Here is a 15,732-nt window from a genome sequence, read left to right as displayed (position 1 = left end):
GTTACCCACTGACTTAAAAGTGGTGGGGTTGGATTCTTTCAGCTGAACAAGATAACACTACTATAATGTAGACTTGTGTAGGCAATTACAATCAATTTGTCATTCTTCACTTTAGGCCCATCTGGGAGTACACCAAACACAGGTATTATAATGGGTTAGGAATGATTGTGACACCAAGGCTGTCTGAGAAGAATTCAAAGATTTTTGTCCAAAATTATGTTAATTTGGTACACACCCAAAACATGTTACCCAGTGAAGCTGGAGCTAGATTGCAATATTCACAGGTTGAATCTTGCCCTGGATGCATTTTTGACAATTTTAAGAAAGGTACATGCATTTGATAAAAGATTTTAAGTTGAATGATTAAATATTTTGTGCATATGCAGCTAGAGTATATTTTATCCATGTCCACACCTTTTCTGAAATATTAAGTGAAAGGTCTTTTCCCCACTGTACCCAGGGATCTTTGAAAGGAATAGACTTTAAAATGTTTTTATATATTATAGAGATGCTGTCTGAGTCTTCAAGACTGATCAGTATTTCTACTGGAATAGAAATAGGTGGGAGGTGAGGAATATCAGACAGATTCCGTTTAGCAAAGTTTCTAATTCGAAAGTAGGGGGACATCCTTGTTGAGTATAACATTTTAGTTTGAAATAGTCTGAAATAATGTTCTTAATGCAAACCAAGTTTTTGATCCATGTACATATGTTTGGGCCAAACCCAAATTTGTGCAAGGTAATGAATAGGTAGTCCCATTCAACCATATCAAATGTTTTTTCTGCATCCAAAGATAATAAGATATCTGGGGTGTTATTTATGGTTGGATATATTACGTTAAACAAACATTGAAGATTAGAAACTAAGTCTCTAGAGGCCTTTAATAAATCCGGTTTGGTCTTGTGATATTATTGAAGGAAACACTTTCTCAATCCTATTAGCTAGAATTTTGGAGAGTATCTTATCATTATTCAGAAGTGAGATTGGTCTGTATGATGCACATTGTAGTTAGTCATTATTGTTATTTGGAAAGTTTGAGGTGCAATTTTGTTGTCTCTAGCTTCCATAAACATTGGTAATAATAGTGAAGCTGGGCCTGCTTCTTTCCCACTTTGAAGTGAGTTTGTAACATCTAGTAATTCTGAGATGTCAGATGTTTATCCAGTTCCTATGCACTAAGAGCTCGTATCTAGCTGTGGCATCTCTAACACATCAAGTAACGACCTTTGTTGTGGGTGCCTCAAAATAGTTGATACAGTGATGTTCTTGTGTACATAAAGGGACTGGGAACCTTGTGGCAAAAAACTGTGTTTAATGCTTTGATTGTTCAATCAAGAAGAAGTAGTTTCTCAGCGTGTTCTTATTTTGTCTTTGTGTTTTTTTGTGAAGGGGTGTGTGCTGTTATAATTTATATTATTTCTTGCTTCAACAGTGCTATCCCATTACTTGGTTATTTGCCTCAGGATTTGGTAGGCACTCCAGTTCTGCTCTACCTTCACCCTGAAGATAGACCAGTCATGGTGGCTATTCACAAGAAAAGTGAGTAAAGGCATTTCTATAGTACTGCATTATCTGTGGCTCATTTTTCACAATATTTCACATTGATTTTGATGATGTCTAATTTGTTCTTTTTATATACTAGGGGGCTTTGCCCCCAGCTCGCTTCGCTTGCCAACCCCTTCCAAACCCATTAAGAAAAGGGGGTCTGAACACACCCTATGGAGATGCGGTCACTCCTCCTAAACCCCTCTTAAATGGCGATACAATGGGAAGCAAATACATTTTTTATTTTTTTTTACCTCCTCTTTGCTCGATCAGCTGCTGGCTTGCTGCTGCTGCCATGCTGCATGATCTGCATTTCATGCGGTGCTTCAAACGTTTAAAAGCCTGTACAGCAGCTGCCCTTTTGTCTCATTGCCTTGTCTCTCTTCTCCCCCAGACATCCTCAAACACTATTTGATCTCTTTTCGCTGCTCCGTTATTTCACCGAGTAATATTTTCCATTTGTTTGCACTAATGCGATCTTTACTATAATTTTTTAGAGACTTTCGAATTTTCCTACTTCCATTATCTCAAACCTCTGCTCTGCATGTGTATTGTGTCAATGTTTTTGAATTCTTTACGACATTCTACTTTGTCTTTTTCCTGCCCCGGGCATGGTTAAGTCTCTTGGCACAAAGTCTAGTCTCTTTCTTGTTTGCTTAGTCGTTGACGTGTCATCTAGAATGTGTAAAATTTTTAAGAGCTGAGAGCACAGGAAGTGTGTCTGCCAAAAGCATTCCAACAACTGAGAGGTTCAGTGACCGTGGTCTTGTTTGAAAATGGTTGTAAGTAGGACGTGACTTGCAAAAGTCACCGTCTCACAAGACTTGCTTCCAAAGGTTGTAAGTATAACGTGACTTGACTGTCTCATGGGATGTGAAAGTGTCTCTCTATGTCTCTTCAAAAGATGAAATCTCATCACAGGAAAAAAAAGTCTTGTCTCGTCCCAAGATTTTTTTTTATAATGGAGAGATATACTTTAGAGACTAATTATGGTTCTACACTTCTTATGTTTAATTTTGTACTCTGTTGCTTGTTAACTTTGTACTTTTATAATTGCACAAATTGAATTTATTATAGTATTCTATTGTAAGCTGCCTAAGATAAAGTTATATGCAAAATAAACAGTAATAATAATTATATTATTTAACCTTGTATCCAGTAGTTTACTGATACCTCTGAATTAGGTAGAATGGATTTAATATTTTAATATTGTTGTTTTTAAACTATACCTTGCAATATTTGAGTTAGAAGTCCCAATTATCTAGCCAGGACTATTCTTCTCATACTTTACAAGAATTTGTTTGACTTTTGGAGTGATTCTTTTTCTTTTTTTTCTTCCTTTTTTGATAGTATTGCAACTTGCTGGCCAGCCATTTGACCATTCGCCAATCCGTTTTTGCACACGCAATGGAGAATATGTTACAATTGACACCAGTTGGTCTAGCTTTGTTAATCCCTGGAGCCGGAAAGTAGCCTTTATCATTGGGAGACACAAAGTTAGAACGTAAGACTTTGTAATTCTTTTGACATTAGAGTTCTTTTCCTGTCTTAGTTCCACTAGGATTTTATTTATCAAATAAATTGATAAATTCAATGAATCATACCGACTATATGTGTTTTTTTTCTAAAGTACACAAAATATTTTCTGAAACTTGAAGTCAACAGTTCTTTCTTAAAAACCTAATGAAGTCTATTATATTGAAAAGTACTGCATTTTTTAAATTAACTTTCAGAATTTAAAACCCTTATCACAAAATGTACATGGTTTTTCATAGTAATTACAGTTTGTTGTCCATTTGCATTTTTGTTTTATGCAGATATTTAAAAGGTCTGCTATATATAAAAGAAATGTTAATGTTTAGGACTGTTGGTCATTAGATAAAGAAACTTTTGAGTATTTTTTTAGATTTCTATTAAGTTTGTAGGTAAACCACATAATTTGATGACAGTCATTTTTTATTTTACATATGTGCTTTCTTAGTAAATACTGGTCTAAAGTGCTAGTAATAGATCAGAGGTAGATGTTTAAATTTATTTTTAGTATAGGTTTGGTCAATGGTTACTTATCACACATAAATATAGTTTGGAGATTTGATCCTGCAGTGTTGTAATTTCTGGTGTGACACTATTCCACTTTGACTCTGTCATGTGATTGTCATAATCAAAACCCCTTTTTGTTGCTGTTCATGTCTGGTTTTATACTTTTTGTTGCCCCATCAAAATGTACTTTGTTTTTCAATGTTTATATTTCACTTCCTTCTTAATGTTTAGGAGTCCCCTGAATGAGGATGTATTTACACCACCCCGTGCTGCAGATATCAAGCATCTTGAGCCTGATATTCATGAGCTCAGTGGACAGATCCATCGTCTTCTTGTGCAGGTATCACTTGGGTCATACCAATTCTAAAATGAAAATATTTGGTGTAGCATGTTTATATAAAATGTTGCGAGATCACAATATAGGAAAGCTTTGTTAGGTTATATAAGGCAATTATAGATTGTAGACAGGCACAAACTAGATGTCTCTGTAAATAATGGTTTGCATATGATGGTATAAAAATGAAGGATGGCATATGTGTTATTGTTAAGACAGTATTTGTAAAGCAGGAGAAGTCAAATTATAAGAAAAACAAGATAAAATGAATAAACTAACTGCCACTATAATTCTCTTTTTAGCCAGTACATACAAACAGCTCCCTTGGGTACTGTAGTGTTGGAAGCAATGGATCTCATGAGCAGTTCCTGAGTATTGCTTCATCCAGTGACAGTAATGGCATTCCTGCAGAAGAAGCAAGATTGCACAAACCGGTAGTTACTCCATGCTTGTACAACAGATTAATCTTTTTTTCAGTTGCTTGTTCATGTCAAGTCCTGGACTCCTATTTTATTTTTGTGTTTTCACATTTTTAGATGACATTCCAGCAAATCTGCAAAGATGTGCACATGGTTAAAAATCAAGGTCAGCAAGTCTTTATAGAGTCCCGAACGAAACCTTTACCAAAGAAATCCAGTTCCACAGGTAGGGGTGAAATTTAGCAAATGCAGTCCCAAGTACTAGTTTAAAAATAAAAAGCAGAGTTTATACTCTCATCTCTCAGTTAAGTAGTGTGGCATAATTCAGTAGCTTCTCCTTCGTTGAGACAATTTATATTTTAAGAATTTTGGGCTCTGGATTAAATAATACAAGATGATGAAAATTAAGATATTAAAACTTAACTCTATTTATGCTGATGTTCCTTTGAGGTTGACTAGTTAAATGTACTGATATCCAGAGATTCTAATGCATTACTTATTTTGGAAATGGAAGCAAGAGTAGAAGTATGGAGATTTTGATATGAAGTGGAAATACAGTTGTGGTTAAAATTGATTATAACTTATATAGTGAACATAAAAAAATAACCAAAATCTGTTGCTTTATAGGTAATGATGCGCCTAAGCAAGCAACCAGCAAGCCAAAGCAGATAACATGTGTTTCCCCAGCTTCTGCCTTAGTAGAAACTGTCAAAAAGGAGGCTCCCTCCACCTATTCCTACCAGCAAATCAACTGCCTGGACAGTATTATTAGGTAAGTTATGATCAAATACAAATAACTCTTACATAGAGGGGTCCCGTTGTATTTTAATATTTTAAAAACCCTCTACTTCCTCTAAGGTATCTGGAAAGTTGTAATGTTCCCAACACAGTGAAGAGGAAGTGTGGCTCCTCTTCTTGCACAGCTTCTTCAAACTCAGATGATGACAAACAGAAGATGGGAGAAGATGGACCAAATATTAACAAAGGTATTTGCTGTTATCCATACTGCAGGCTGTGGTAAAGCTAGCAAATGTAGAATTCATACTGTAAGGTTAAATTCTTATTAGAGATGTTAACTTTTTAAATATAAGACAGTATGTACAGTTTACCTGTTGAAATCTTGATGGTATGTTCATGAAAAGGCAACTTTTAACTCTTAAGTGATAGCTAAGTATGCTACACTTGATAACCATTGGGTTTAAACCTTTTCAGTCAGTGATGACTTGGCAACAGTTGACTAGGTGCAGATTTTATAATAGCAGTCAAATTGCTTCATAGATTCTTCTGTGTTGGAATAATTTTAACTATTGTTGTAAATTTAAATTTGTAAAAGGACAGATATTAGTGCCAATGAAGTAAGATGTCCGGAGTATGTGTAAATGGTCAGTGTACTTGTTAAACTATACAGCATTCAGATAAATAAAGATAAGTATTTAAAGACTATACACATTAAAAGTAACTTTGTAACTTGTTAATGTTAATAGGAATTTTTCAGTGATTGCTTTTTTTATTAAGTTTATGAAACTCTGTCTGTGTAAGCTTATTTCCTTTACAAATGATACAGTGTTACTATAGTGTTTTTAGGAACTCAGTGCCCAGATGTAGTTACTGTCAATCCGAAGCTGATCTTGTTAAAATTACAACAATGTGTTACTGATTCAGATATTTAATGTATGTTTGAGATTTAGCCCCATTATATTGGAGATCTATTTTGCTAGATGATTAAATATTTTTCTTGTCAGTTGAAACTTTTATTGTCATATTAAGTTGGTTTAGGAAATTTTTCTTAACAGTTGTTCTACAATCTGCAGGTATGTCCTTTATAAATGTATTTCAGGTGATGAGGCACTGGCAAGAACAATTATTAGATAATAATAGATGAGATACCACATTATAATTGAGGATTTTTGTATTGGGTTCCAGGCTCCGTGGTGGAGTTGGGGACCCCAGGAGGTAATAAGGAGTCGAAGGGGACAGCTCACCCCCTCACCCCTCTGGCGCTTCCCAGTAAAGCGGAGAGTGTAGTTTCCATCACAAGCCAGTGTAGCTTCAGCAGCACCATCGTTCATGTTGGGGACAAGAAACCACCGGAGTCAGGTATGCACTTCAGATTCTGTCCTCTTGCAGGTGTCTGTCAGTGCAACATGACCTATCTTGCAAACAACCCCTACTGAATTTTTTTTTTTTTTTTTTTTTTTTTTTTAATAAATAAAACCTCTGAAGTAGTAAGAGAGCCTATTTTTCTATGAGCTATGTTATTTTCTCTTCTTATTGTGTTCAATGGCTTTAATCAGGTCTTTTCTAATATGCTTTTTGGTGACAGTTTATTGATGAAAATGGCTTTTTTGTTTGTTCAGTAAAATGTGTTTTTCAAGAACAATATAAAAAGCTTTGTGCACACACATCTGTTTCATAAACTTATAAAATGTGAGTTTTAACTCCTTGCTTTCATGGGTTCAACCAATTTTGTTATAAATTTCTATGATGTAATAAATGCTAACTGAAGCATGTAGTCAATTTCCCACCACATTTTGCCAGTGTCAATATTTTCTGATTGCATTCATTGCACTTAACATCAAATTCACAGCATTTTTGGGACTAATATATAAATATTATTTTAAGAAAAGAATTGTCTGTTCCTTAGATATTTTTGACTGTAGAACTGCTAAAACAGTTTTTGATGTCTGTTAAAGAAACATTTAAACTAAAGTTCGATATTTAACCTTTTTCTCCTTTCAAAAGTGTATGTGGATGAGAAAAAAATGTATACTTTTCAAGTTACCTATTTATTTACTTTTTTGATTACATACCTTTTTATAATTTTGTACAAGGACATATAGTATGTTTACTTGTGTATCCCAGTGATTTATATCAGGTTGCCATGAGTAGAACGGCAAAATTTGTGGGCACCACATTTAAATCCCACTTACAGTATTTAGCAGTGCAGACCTATGAGATAGGTAGACAAAGGTTTGGTGACAAATTGCAAATCCTAGTGTGAAATCAATATCGCATTACTTCGTACAGTATGCCATATTGCATCATTTTTCAGAAAACCACATCACTTTTAGCAATATTACCTCTCTGGACAGCTTGTTCATAGAAAAGTGTCTGGCTTATGTGATTCTGTCTCCCTGTAGCTTGCAGGATCATTAGTGGCCTGAGTTATAATACGCACAACAATGAATTTTAGATTCTGTGTTTTCACTCTTTTGTGTAAAAGAAACAGTAGATAAAATTCCTTGGTCCCTTCATCTATAGTGTTTAGATCACATGGTGTTTTTAGTAAATAAGGGTTAATTAGCTAAAGATTTTATCAATGTTTGTGGACAGAACAGTGTTGAACATTAGTGTGATAATCTGGCAAAATATGTCAAAGTTTAATTAACAACTTATCATTAAAATGGGAAATTAGTGATCTTCTAAGAAGAAGTACATCTTGTGACAATGTACATGTTTGTAGCCCCAAACATTCTACTAAACTATTAAATCAAGTGGAAAGCATAAACATGCTTGCTAAGCCTGACATCACACTGCATGACTTTTCAAGTGATTTTTAGGTCATAGCCTTCATGTAAATAATCTTGTTGAGTTTCTGGGCAGTTGCAGCATCCCCAGTGACTCAGTCAGAGCACACTGTGACTAGCCATGACAAAAATCAAAGGTTTAATTTTGTAATAAGTCACAGAGACAGACTGCTATGTGTGCAAGTTGTGATCATTTATAAGCACTCAGCTTTAGTTACATTGCAGTCACAAAGGAATAAGGAAAGCAGTGGATTTGAACTGCACAAAGGGAAGAAGGGAAAATTTTTCTCTCCAGTGTCAAGTTTGTACCACAGAAAAATGGAAAAAGAAAAAAAGATGGACCAAGACTGAATGTGAACTTGTCATACTTTGAAAACATTTATAGAGCCACTAGCATTGTCAGGCAGTATGTAAATTGGCTGTCAAAAAGTTGCGAGCCCATGATAACTTAAACATTTGAAATCCTGCCAAGAAGTCTTCTGGGAGTTGTGTACTCCATTATTCCCTGTGATTTCTTTTCTGGTATTCTCAAGGCAAATGAAAATTTGTAGTCATTAAGGTGGGACATGCCATTCAAATGAAAGTCATATAGTGAGACACCAGCATGTCACTGGTATTACGATTTGGTACTGTTAAACAAAGCAGATGGCCTTTTTTTGCTTTGTGCAATATTGTGTGAATTCTAAAGTGATACGTTTTTCTCTCAAAATAGTTGTTCAGTCTGTCTGACCAAAACATAAATGCAAAGATGGAGCATGTAGCACACATCAGTAGGCATTATACAAATATTACCTCTTTGTATTATTGGTTACATGTTTGCATTTACAGTTACATTTATTTGCTTAGCAGACACTTTTATCCAAAGCGACTTACAACAGAGGTAAACATATTCGAGTACATTAGGCTAGGGCCTGTTTGTTCAGCAAGTGTAATAGAACAGGTAACAAAAGTTGTTTGCTACAAGTGAATAGATGTAATAACTAATAATTTTCAATCACAGATTATAATCAATAAAGAAATTAAATTTAAACAACAAATTAACCAACAATATAAAAGATCACAGAACATATTTTTTCCCCTCTTCAATCCAATTAGACAGATATTCACAGAACAGATGGGTCTTCAATTGCTTCTTAAATACATTGAGAGAGTCAGCAGTACGGATGGAGGTGGGTAGCCCATTCCACCAACTGGGATCTACACAGGAAAAGAGTCTGATTGAGACTTGATACCATGCAGAGGTGGTATCACCAGACGCTATTAACTGGCAGACATGATTGGGCGAGAGGGAGAGTAGCACCTTGGCAGTGTCTCCATATATACAGGTGCTGACCCACTGACTTCTCTGTAGGCAAGCATCAAGGATTTAAACTGATGCTAATGCAGTGAATGAATGTAGTGTCCTGAAGAGAGGAGTAACATGTGCTCGTCTCAGCTCGTTAAGTACATGATTGGCTGCTGCATTCATGATCATCTGCAATGGTTTGATAGCATATGTGGTTACTCCTGCCACAAGCAATTTGCAGTAGTCCAGACACGATAAGACTAGAGCCTGGTCCAGAGGTTGTGCTGTCTAATCTGTCAGATAATGTCTGATCTTGCAGGTGTTGTACAGCTTGAACCTGCATGAATGAGAGATGGAGCTAAAGGGGTGACAGAAACGTCTAGTGTTGATAACGGTGATGTGTTGTTGACACATGTTGAAGACAACATTAACAGGAATACAAAAGAACAGTACCTTGATCAAGTAGGTGTGTCTGTTGTCCAGTGTCCTTGCTCGGTGGACTCATACAGGTAGGCTCATGGTCTTTTCACAAGTAGGTCTTTAAATGAGGAGGGCTGCACACAAGGGCTATATCTCCTTAAGTAGGGAGCAGTAGTGAGCCCAGTTGAGAGCCATGAAGCAGTTAGCAACACAGAGCAAGTGGAGGCACTCGTTATACAGAACGAAACCAAGGATTAGCAGGCAAACAAACAAAGACGTGGGTGGATTTCTAGATTTAAAACACAATGAAAAGCAATACAATCAACATTATAACAATAATAATAAGTAAGCGCAGAGAATGATACGTAAAGGACAAGTACAATCACTAAAATAAACTCAAACCTGAAAACGCTTACCTCTCCCAAAACAGATGTCTGGGAACCCAGAAGTTAGTCTCTTTGGTTGATATAATTTTAAGCATTTATTTCATCTTTATGCCAAAATGTTTCAGTGCTTAAATATTTAATGCAGTCATGTGTCCACATGTAGTTGTGCATTGTCTAGATTACTATTACATACGCATAGTTTTTATGAAAACACTTTCCTTGGAACATGAAACATTAAGATCTGTGTGTATTTAATACTGGGTGTAAAATTTATTTTTGTCTGTTTTATTACTTGTTCTTTCTAACCTATGCATAATTTTAAAGTGCAAACTAAAAACTTAATCACTAGCAAGTGGTGCAAAGCAACATACAAACGCAGCCATATAAGAATTAAAGAAGGGACGTTTACATTTGTGAACTAATAAAGAGTGTGCTAAATTTATTTAATTTATTATTTATAGGTCTTTACTGACAACAGGCTCTGAGTGCTTACACATTTTAGAGCTATAATGCACTAAGAATAAATGGTTAAACTATACAACAATTAAATGTATAAACTGCATAGAAAAATATGTTCAATACACAGTAAAACATTAGTCAATTAATGATCAGCTTAAATATGACGGTAAATAGACGTTCCAGTCAAAATTATTCCCAGAGAAAATTAACTGTGGGTGGTTCATATATATATAAATAAATAAAGGAGAGTTGGGATCCGAGAGACTGTGTTTGTGTGTTTGTGGAGGAGAGTTAAGGCGGGTGTTGGAGTCACGTGATCATCTCCCCTCCCATTCACTTCATTTTGCTCCAAGCTGAGCTCCGCAGCTAATGCGGTCTTGCCGTTCTTTTTCCTTAGTGTTTAGTCCTTTCTCCTTTACTGATTTACTGTTTAGTAGACGCGCTACTTACTGAATAGTTTTTTTTCCTTTAGTGTTTCTACTTAGTGTTTCTTAGTGTTTAGTAGACGCGGTGTGCGAAAGGAGAGTTGGGATCCGAGAGACTGTCTTTGTGTGTTTGTGGAGGGATGGAGAGTTAAGGGGGTGGGGGAGTCACGTGATCATCTCCCCTCCCATTCACCTCATTTCATTCACTTCATTTCACTCTGAGCTGAGCTCGGCATTTGACGCGGTCTTGCCGTTCTTGATTTGCTTTTCACATGGCCAACTATACGTTGCATGCTCGAGTAAGCTCAGCGCACAGCTTGGTCATATTACAACCGGAGGGGCGAACTGACAACATGGTATACAAACAGATCCTTAACAAATAATTATTGGTATATTTTCCCTCGGTTTATTATTTAAAATTTTAAAACAGTACTTCGCCGCTGCGAAGCGCGGGTATTTTGCTAGTATAAATTATAATGGTTTTAATTCTGAAGATCTAGGCCAACTGGCTGCCCTCTCTCACTTCCTGAATCATCTAATAAGAATTACATTGAAACTTGGCGTTGTTGAAATTTCTAGTATTACTTTTCTCAAGCAGTAGTACTTTGCTATTTGGCAGTGGCAACAAATGCCACAAGCAACCTAGAAGAAATGCATGATTGCAGAGAGTCAGTGACGGTTTCTAATTACAGTTGAAAAATTAAATCTTAAAAAAAAAAATCGAATATGAACAAGCCTCAAAAGCAGCTGTAATCAGGGTTTGCTACAGTGAAGCAGTAAGTCTTCAACCTAAATTTAAACTCTGAAAGTGATGGGGTATCCCTTATAGAAGCAAACAGTTAATTTTATAAATCAATCCATAGATCAAGGTTGAATCCCCACAGTAGTTTTATTTGTCCTAGGCACCTTGATAAAACATGCTATTTGAATCATTATGTATGTTCTGGTATGCACTAATAAAAGTCTCATTAAGTAATTGGGGCCCAAACATTTTAAAGCTTTATAAGACAGAAGCAGGGTTTTGAATTTAGCTAAAATGAACAGACTTAAGAACATAAGTGTTAAGTTTTTACTTCATCATTTTATTAATAATCCTTGCAGCAGCATTTTGAAATAGCTTGGCACTAAAAATAGAGTGAATTAAGCATCCTTTATTCCATTGCAGTGGTCAGTTCTTCTACAAATAAACGCATAAACTTACTGCTCTGTTTTCTACATAAATTGTACTTGTTATGATGTTCATGTTTTTTAATTGGAAAAAACTCATATTGGATAGTGTGGTAATGTGTTAAAAAATTAGACTGGTGTCAAAGAAGATGCCATAGGATAATGCCGATTCAGTAAAATTAATGCTTACACCTCATGTATTAAGAGTGGTATTTCCTTATGTGTCTGCATCTTTCTAACCATTAATAACATTTCTGATTTTTCTGTATTTATGGACAAGCAGTTTTTTGTTCATTCATTAATTTATGTTATTGACACAATTAGGAACACAGGAAAATATTAATTTCTTCAGCATGTGAATGAAAGTGAATATTGGATTTTTCAACTCTACTTCCCAGTGGTAGTGTTTAAAGAGAAAACCATACAGTATGAAAATTAAACTAATCATTTGTGTATACATGTACATCACATTTCCATATGAGAGACGAAAAAATATCTTGCACTTTGTTAACTAGTTGGATTATGGGTAAGAAAGAAAGTAATTACAAATTATATACATTATTACCAAATCACCCTTTAACTTAATTTAGTTTTTAATTAGTTGGAGCAGTAATGAGCAAGATTATTAGCATTTTCATTGACTTGGAAAAAATCTTTGAAACCCTCTGGCAGAGCTTTATAAATTGCCAATCTAATGTAAGAGTCTACTCTGCACAAAGTCTCGTGTTACATAGAGCATTGGTTGTGTGTGATTCATAGTTTCACCTTTCAAGACTTTTTCTGTAAATTACTGTACTATATTGTCAATAGCTTTTCTTTTTTATTAGTAATATTCAATCTTAATTTTTTTTATTTATTTCAGAAAAAAAAAATATGTTTAAATCTGTCCTATTACAAAACATTTACATTCTTTTTCGGTGCGAGTTCCATATGAGTAAAGAAAAAAATTGTACATCAAGATGTTGTCAGAAATGATCAGTACCCTGTAAGCAAAATAACATATAACAGGGTTTATTGTAGGAACTCTGTGTTTAGAGGCAAATTCTATAATAGCCATCTACCATCTCTATTCACTGTATACACTTATTGGCTCTTTGGGCTGAAATTGAGTAGGGTATCTTTAAGACATATGTCACGTGAGTGCCTTTTAAAGCAGATAGGATCTGCAGGTATCCATTATTACCCATACTTTAATCAGAAAGTAATTTGTGTTTAAGTAAGCTTTCAGGGTTTAGTTTTAAAAGGCTAGATGGACATTTGATGACTGGGAGAAGAAATGTTTATCAAAATCGGACAGGGTCTAAAACTGTTAAAACAGTCCTAACCAAAACACCAAATTTTAATTGCGATCCATAAACTCTTAATTATTATTACATAGCAAGAATTTATTACCATAATCAATCTTTTCATAAATATCACACATCAGATTCTTAAGAAATTATCTGCAATCTTTGATGTGTCCCAGTGCAGAGCTCGTTTAAATAGTAATGCCAATTATAGCATATAACACAATTTCAGGGATATGTTCCACAACAGTAAGTTGTGAAGTCATGGCAACAAAGCTAGAAAATGGCAGCATCCAAATTATTATTATTATTTTAATTTTATTGTAATCATTCCATACAAATAGATCAATTTTTACAAAAAATAGGATTGAAAACAAATCAACCCCCACCCCAGCAGCATCCAAATTAACCAATATATAAAAAGAAAATAAAAAATTAGCACAGGCTAAAGGAAAAATATATTACAGTATGAAAAAAAAAAATTCACCAAGTCACCTGTCCACCATCTGAATTGGCTGGGGTTCAAATACTATCTCACAACTCTCTCTCTCTCTCTCTCTCTCTGTCTCTGTCTCTGTGTATGCATATATATATATATATACTGTGTGTGTGTATATATATATATCTATATATATATATATATATATATATATAATTTAACATTAATGATAACAGAAATTGAACTTTAAAGAAATCTACTTTGTATTTTTATTTTAGGACAATTTGACAAAATTACTGAAATGCATTTTAGGCACAAAAGGAATAAACGATGCCAAGACTCCTCAAACCCCACCCCCCAACCTCCCTCCAACCCCCTATCACCCCAACTCCTCCAACTATTTCAGGGAGATACTGAGTCATTCCCAGGCCAGTTGTGAGACATAATTTCTTCAGGATGTCCTGGGTCTGCCCTGAGGTCTTCTCCCTGTTGGTATGCCTGAGGCATCCAGAAGGCATCCTAATCAGATTTCCAAATCACCTCTGCTTTGCTTCTTTCGAATCGCAGTGTCAGTGGCTCTACTTTGAGCTCTTTGCAAATTACTGTGCTTCTCACCCTTTCTCTAAGGCTGAGACCAGACACCCTGAGAAGGAAACTTACTTCTGCAACTTGTATCCACAATCTAGTTCTTTTAGTCACTACATACAGCTTATCAACTATTACGTCTTTACCAGTGCTGACCGGTACAACATCTGCATGACTGCAGATGTTGCTCCGATCCACGTGTTGATCTCCTGTTTCCTTCTTCCCTTGCCCATGAACAAGATTTTGAGATACTTAAACATCTCTGCTTGAGGCAGCACCTCACCCCCAACCCCAATAGGGCACTCCACCCTTTTCCAGCTGAGAACCATGACCTTGGACATGGAGGTGCCGAGTTTCATCCCAGCCATTTCACACTAAGCTGCAAGCAACCCCAGTGTATTCTAAGGTCATAGCCTGGTGAAGCCAGTGGGACCACATTATCCACAAAATGCAGAGATGTGATCCTCAGGTTGCAGAACTGGATACCCTCCACTCCTTGGCTGCACCTAGTAATTCTGTCCATAAAAATTCCTCCTCTGAGTCTCTTGACTGTGCTTCCTCTGCTGCTGGTGAAATTTAGGAGGTCCTCAAAGTGCTCCTTCCACCTGCCGACTAAATCCCCATCTGAGTTCAGTAGCACTTCATCCCTGCTATAAACTGTATGGACAAAGCACTGCTTCTCCCTCCTGAATCACCTGACAGTTTGCCAGAATCACTTGGAAGCTGGCCAAAAGTCATTTTAACTGGTCTTACCAAACTCCTCCCATACTCGAGTTTTTGCTTCCACCACTGCCATTGCTGCGCTCCACTTGGCCTGTTGGTACCTTTTAGCTGCCTTTATACTCCCACAAGCTAACCAAGCTCAAACGGCCTCTTTTGTTCAGTCTGACTGCTCCCTTTGTCACTGCTCTTCACCCCCATGTTTAGGGACGACTGCCACGACAGGCACTATTGATCTTGTGTCCACAGCTTTGCACAGCTGCCTCAGCAATGGAGTCACTGAAACATGGTCCATTTGAGTTTAATGTCCCCAGCCCCCCTTGGACTGCAAGAGAAATTCAGCTGGAGGGGCAAGTAGAAGGTCTTCCCGAATGGTGGCATCTGCCAAACGTTCCCAGCATACCTTCACTAAATGTTTAGATTTGCATGGTCTTTGCAAGATCTTCCCCTGCCATCTGATCCACCTCACAAACAGGAAGTGATCAGTTGACAGCTCAGCTAGATCTAAAGATACGACTACAAAATTGATCATCATCCTACGGCTTAGGGTGCCGTACTGCCAAGTGCACTTATGTACAACTTTTAACTCAAAATGGTGTTCATTATAGACAAACTGACTAGCACAGAAGTCCAAAAACAAAGCACCGCATGAGTTTAGATTGAGTTATTCCTCCCAGTTGCACCCTTTTGGGTTC

General features: G+C 36.1%; 1 protein-coding gene across 3 annotated transcripts in view; it reads left to right on the top strand.

Annotated features, from left to right (window-relative positions):
- Window positions 1-15,732, top strand: part of LOC114648914 (period circadian protein homolog 1-like) — a 67,890-nt gene that overhangs the window by 35,668 nt on the left and 16,490 nt on the right. For all 3 annotated transcript variants that reach the window (XM_028798251.2, XM_028798247.2, XM_028798248.2), the window contains 8 exons: window positions 1,433-1,539; window positions 2,896-3,049; window positions 3,817-3,925; window positions 4,222-4,353; window positions 4,456-4,564; window positions 4,966-5,110; window positions 5,197-5,324; window positions 6,262-6,435. In XM_028798251.2, the coding sequence (XP_028654084.1) occupies window positions 1,433-1,539; window positions 2,896-3,049; window positions 3,817-3,925; window positions 4,222-4,353; window positions 4,456-4,564; window positions 4,966-5,110; window positions 5,197-5,324; window positions 6,262-6,435 (1,058 nt within the window). The remainder of the gene's footprint in view (window positions 1-1,432; window positions 1,540-2,895; window positions 3,050-3,816; window positions 3,926-4,221; window positions 4,354-4,455; window positions 4,565-4,965; window positions 5,111-5,196; window positions 5,325-6,261; window positions 6,436-15,732) is intronic.

The sequence above is a fragment of the Erpetoichthys calabaricus genome, chromosome 3 (assembly GCF_900747795.2).
Source record: "Erpetoichthys calabaricus chromosome 3, fErpCal1.3, whole genome shotgun sequence".
Lineage (NCBI taxonomy): Eukaryota > Metazoa > Chordata > Cladistia > Polypteriformes > Polypteridae > Erpetoichthys > Erpetoichthys calabaricus.
The sequence above is the reverse complement of the archived record's forward strand: the minus strand, read 5'-3'. Positions and strand labels throughout refer to the sequence as shown.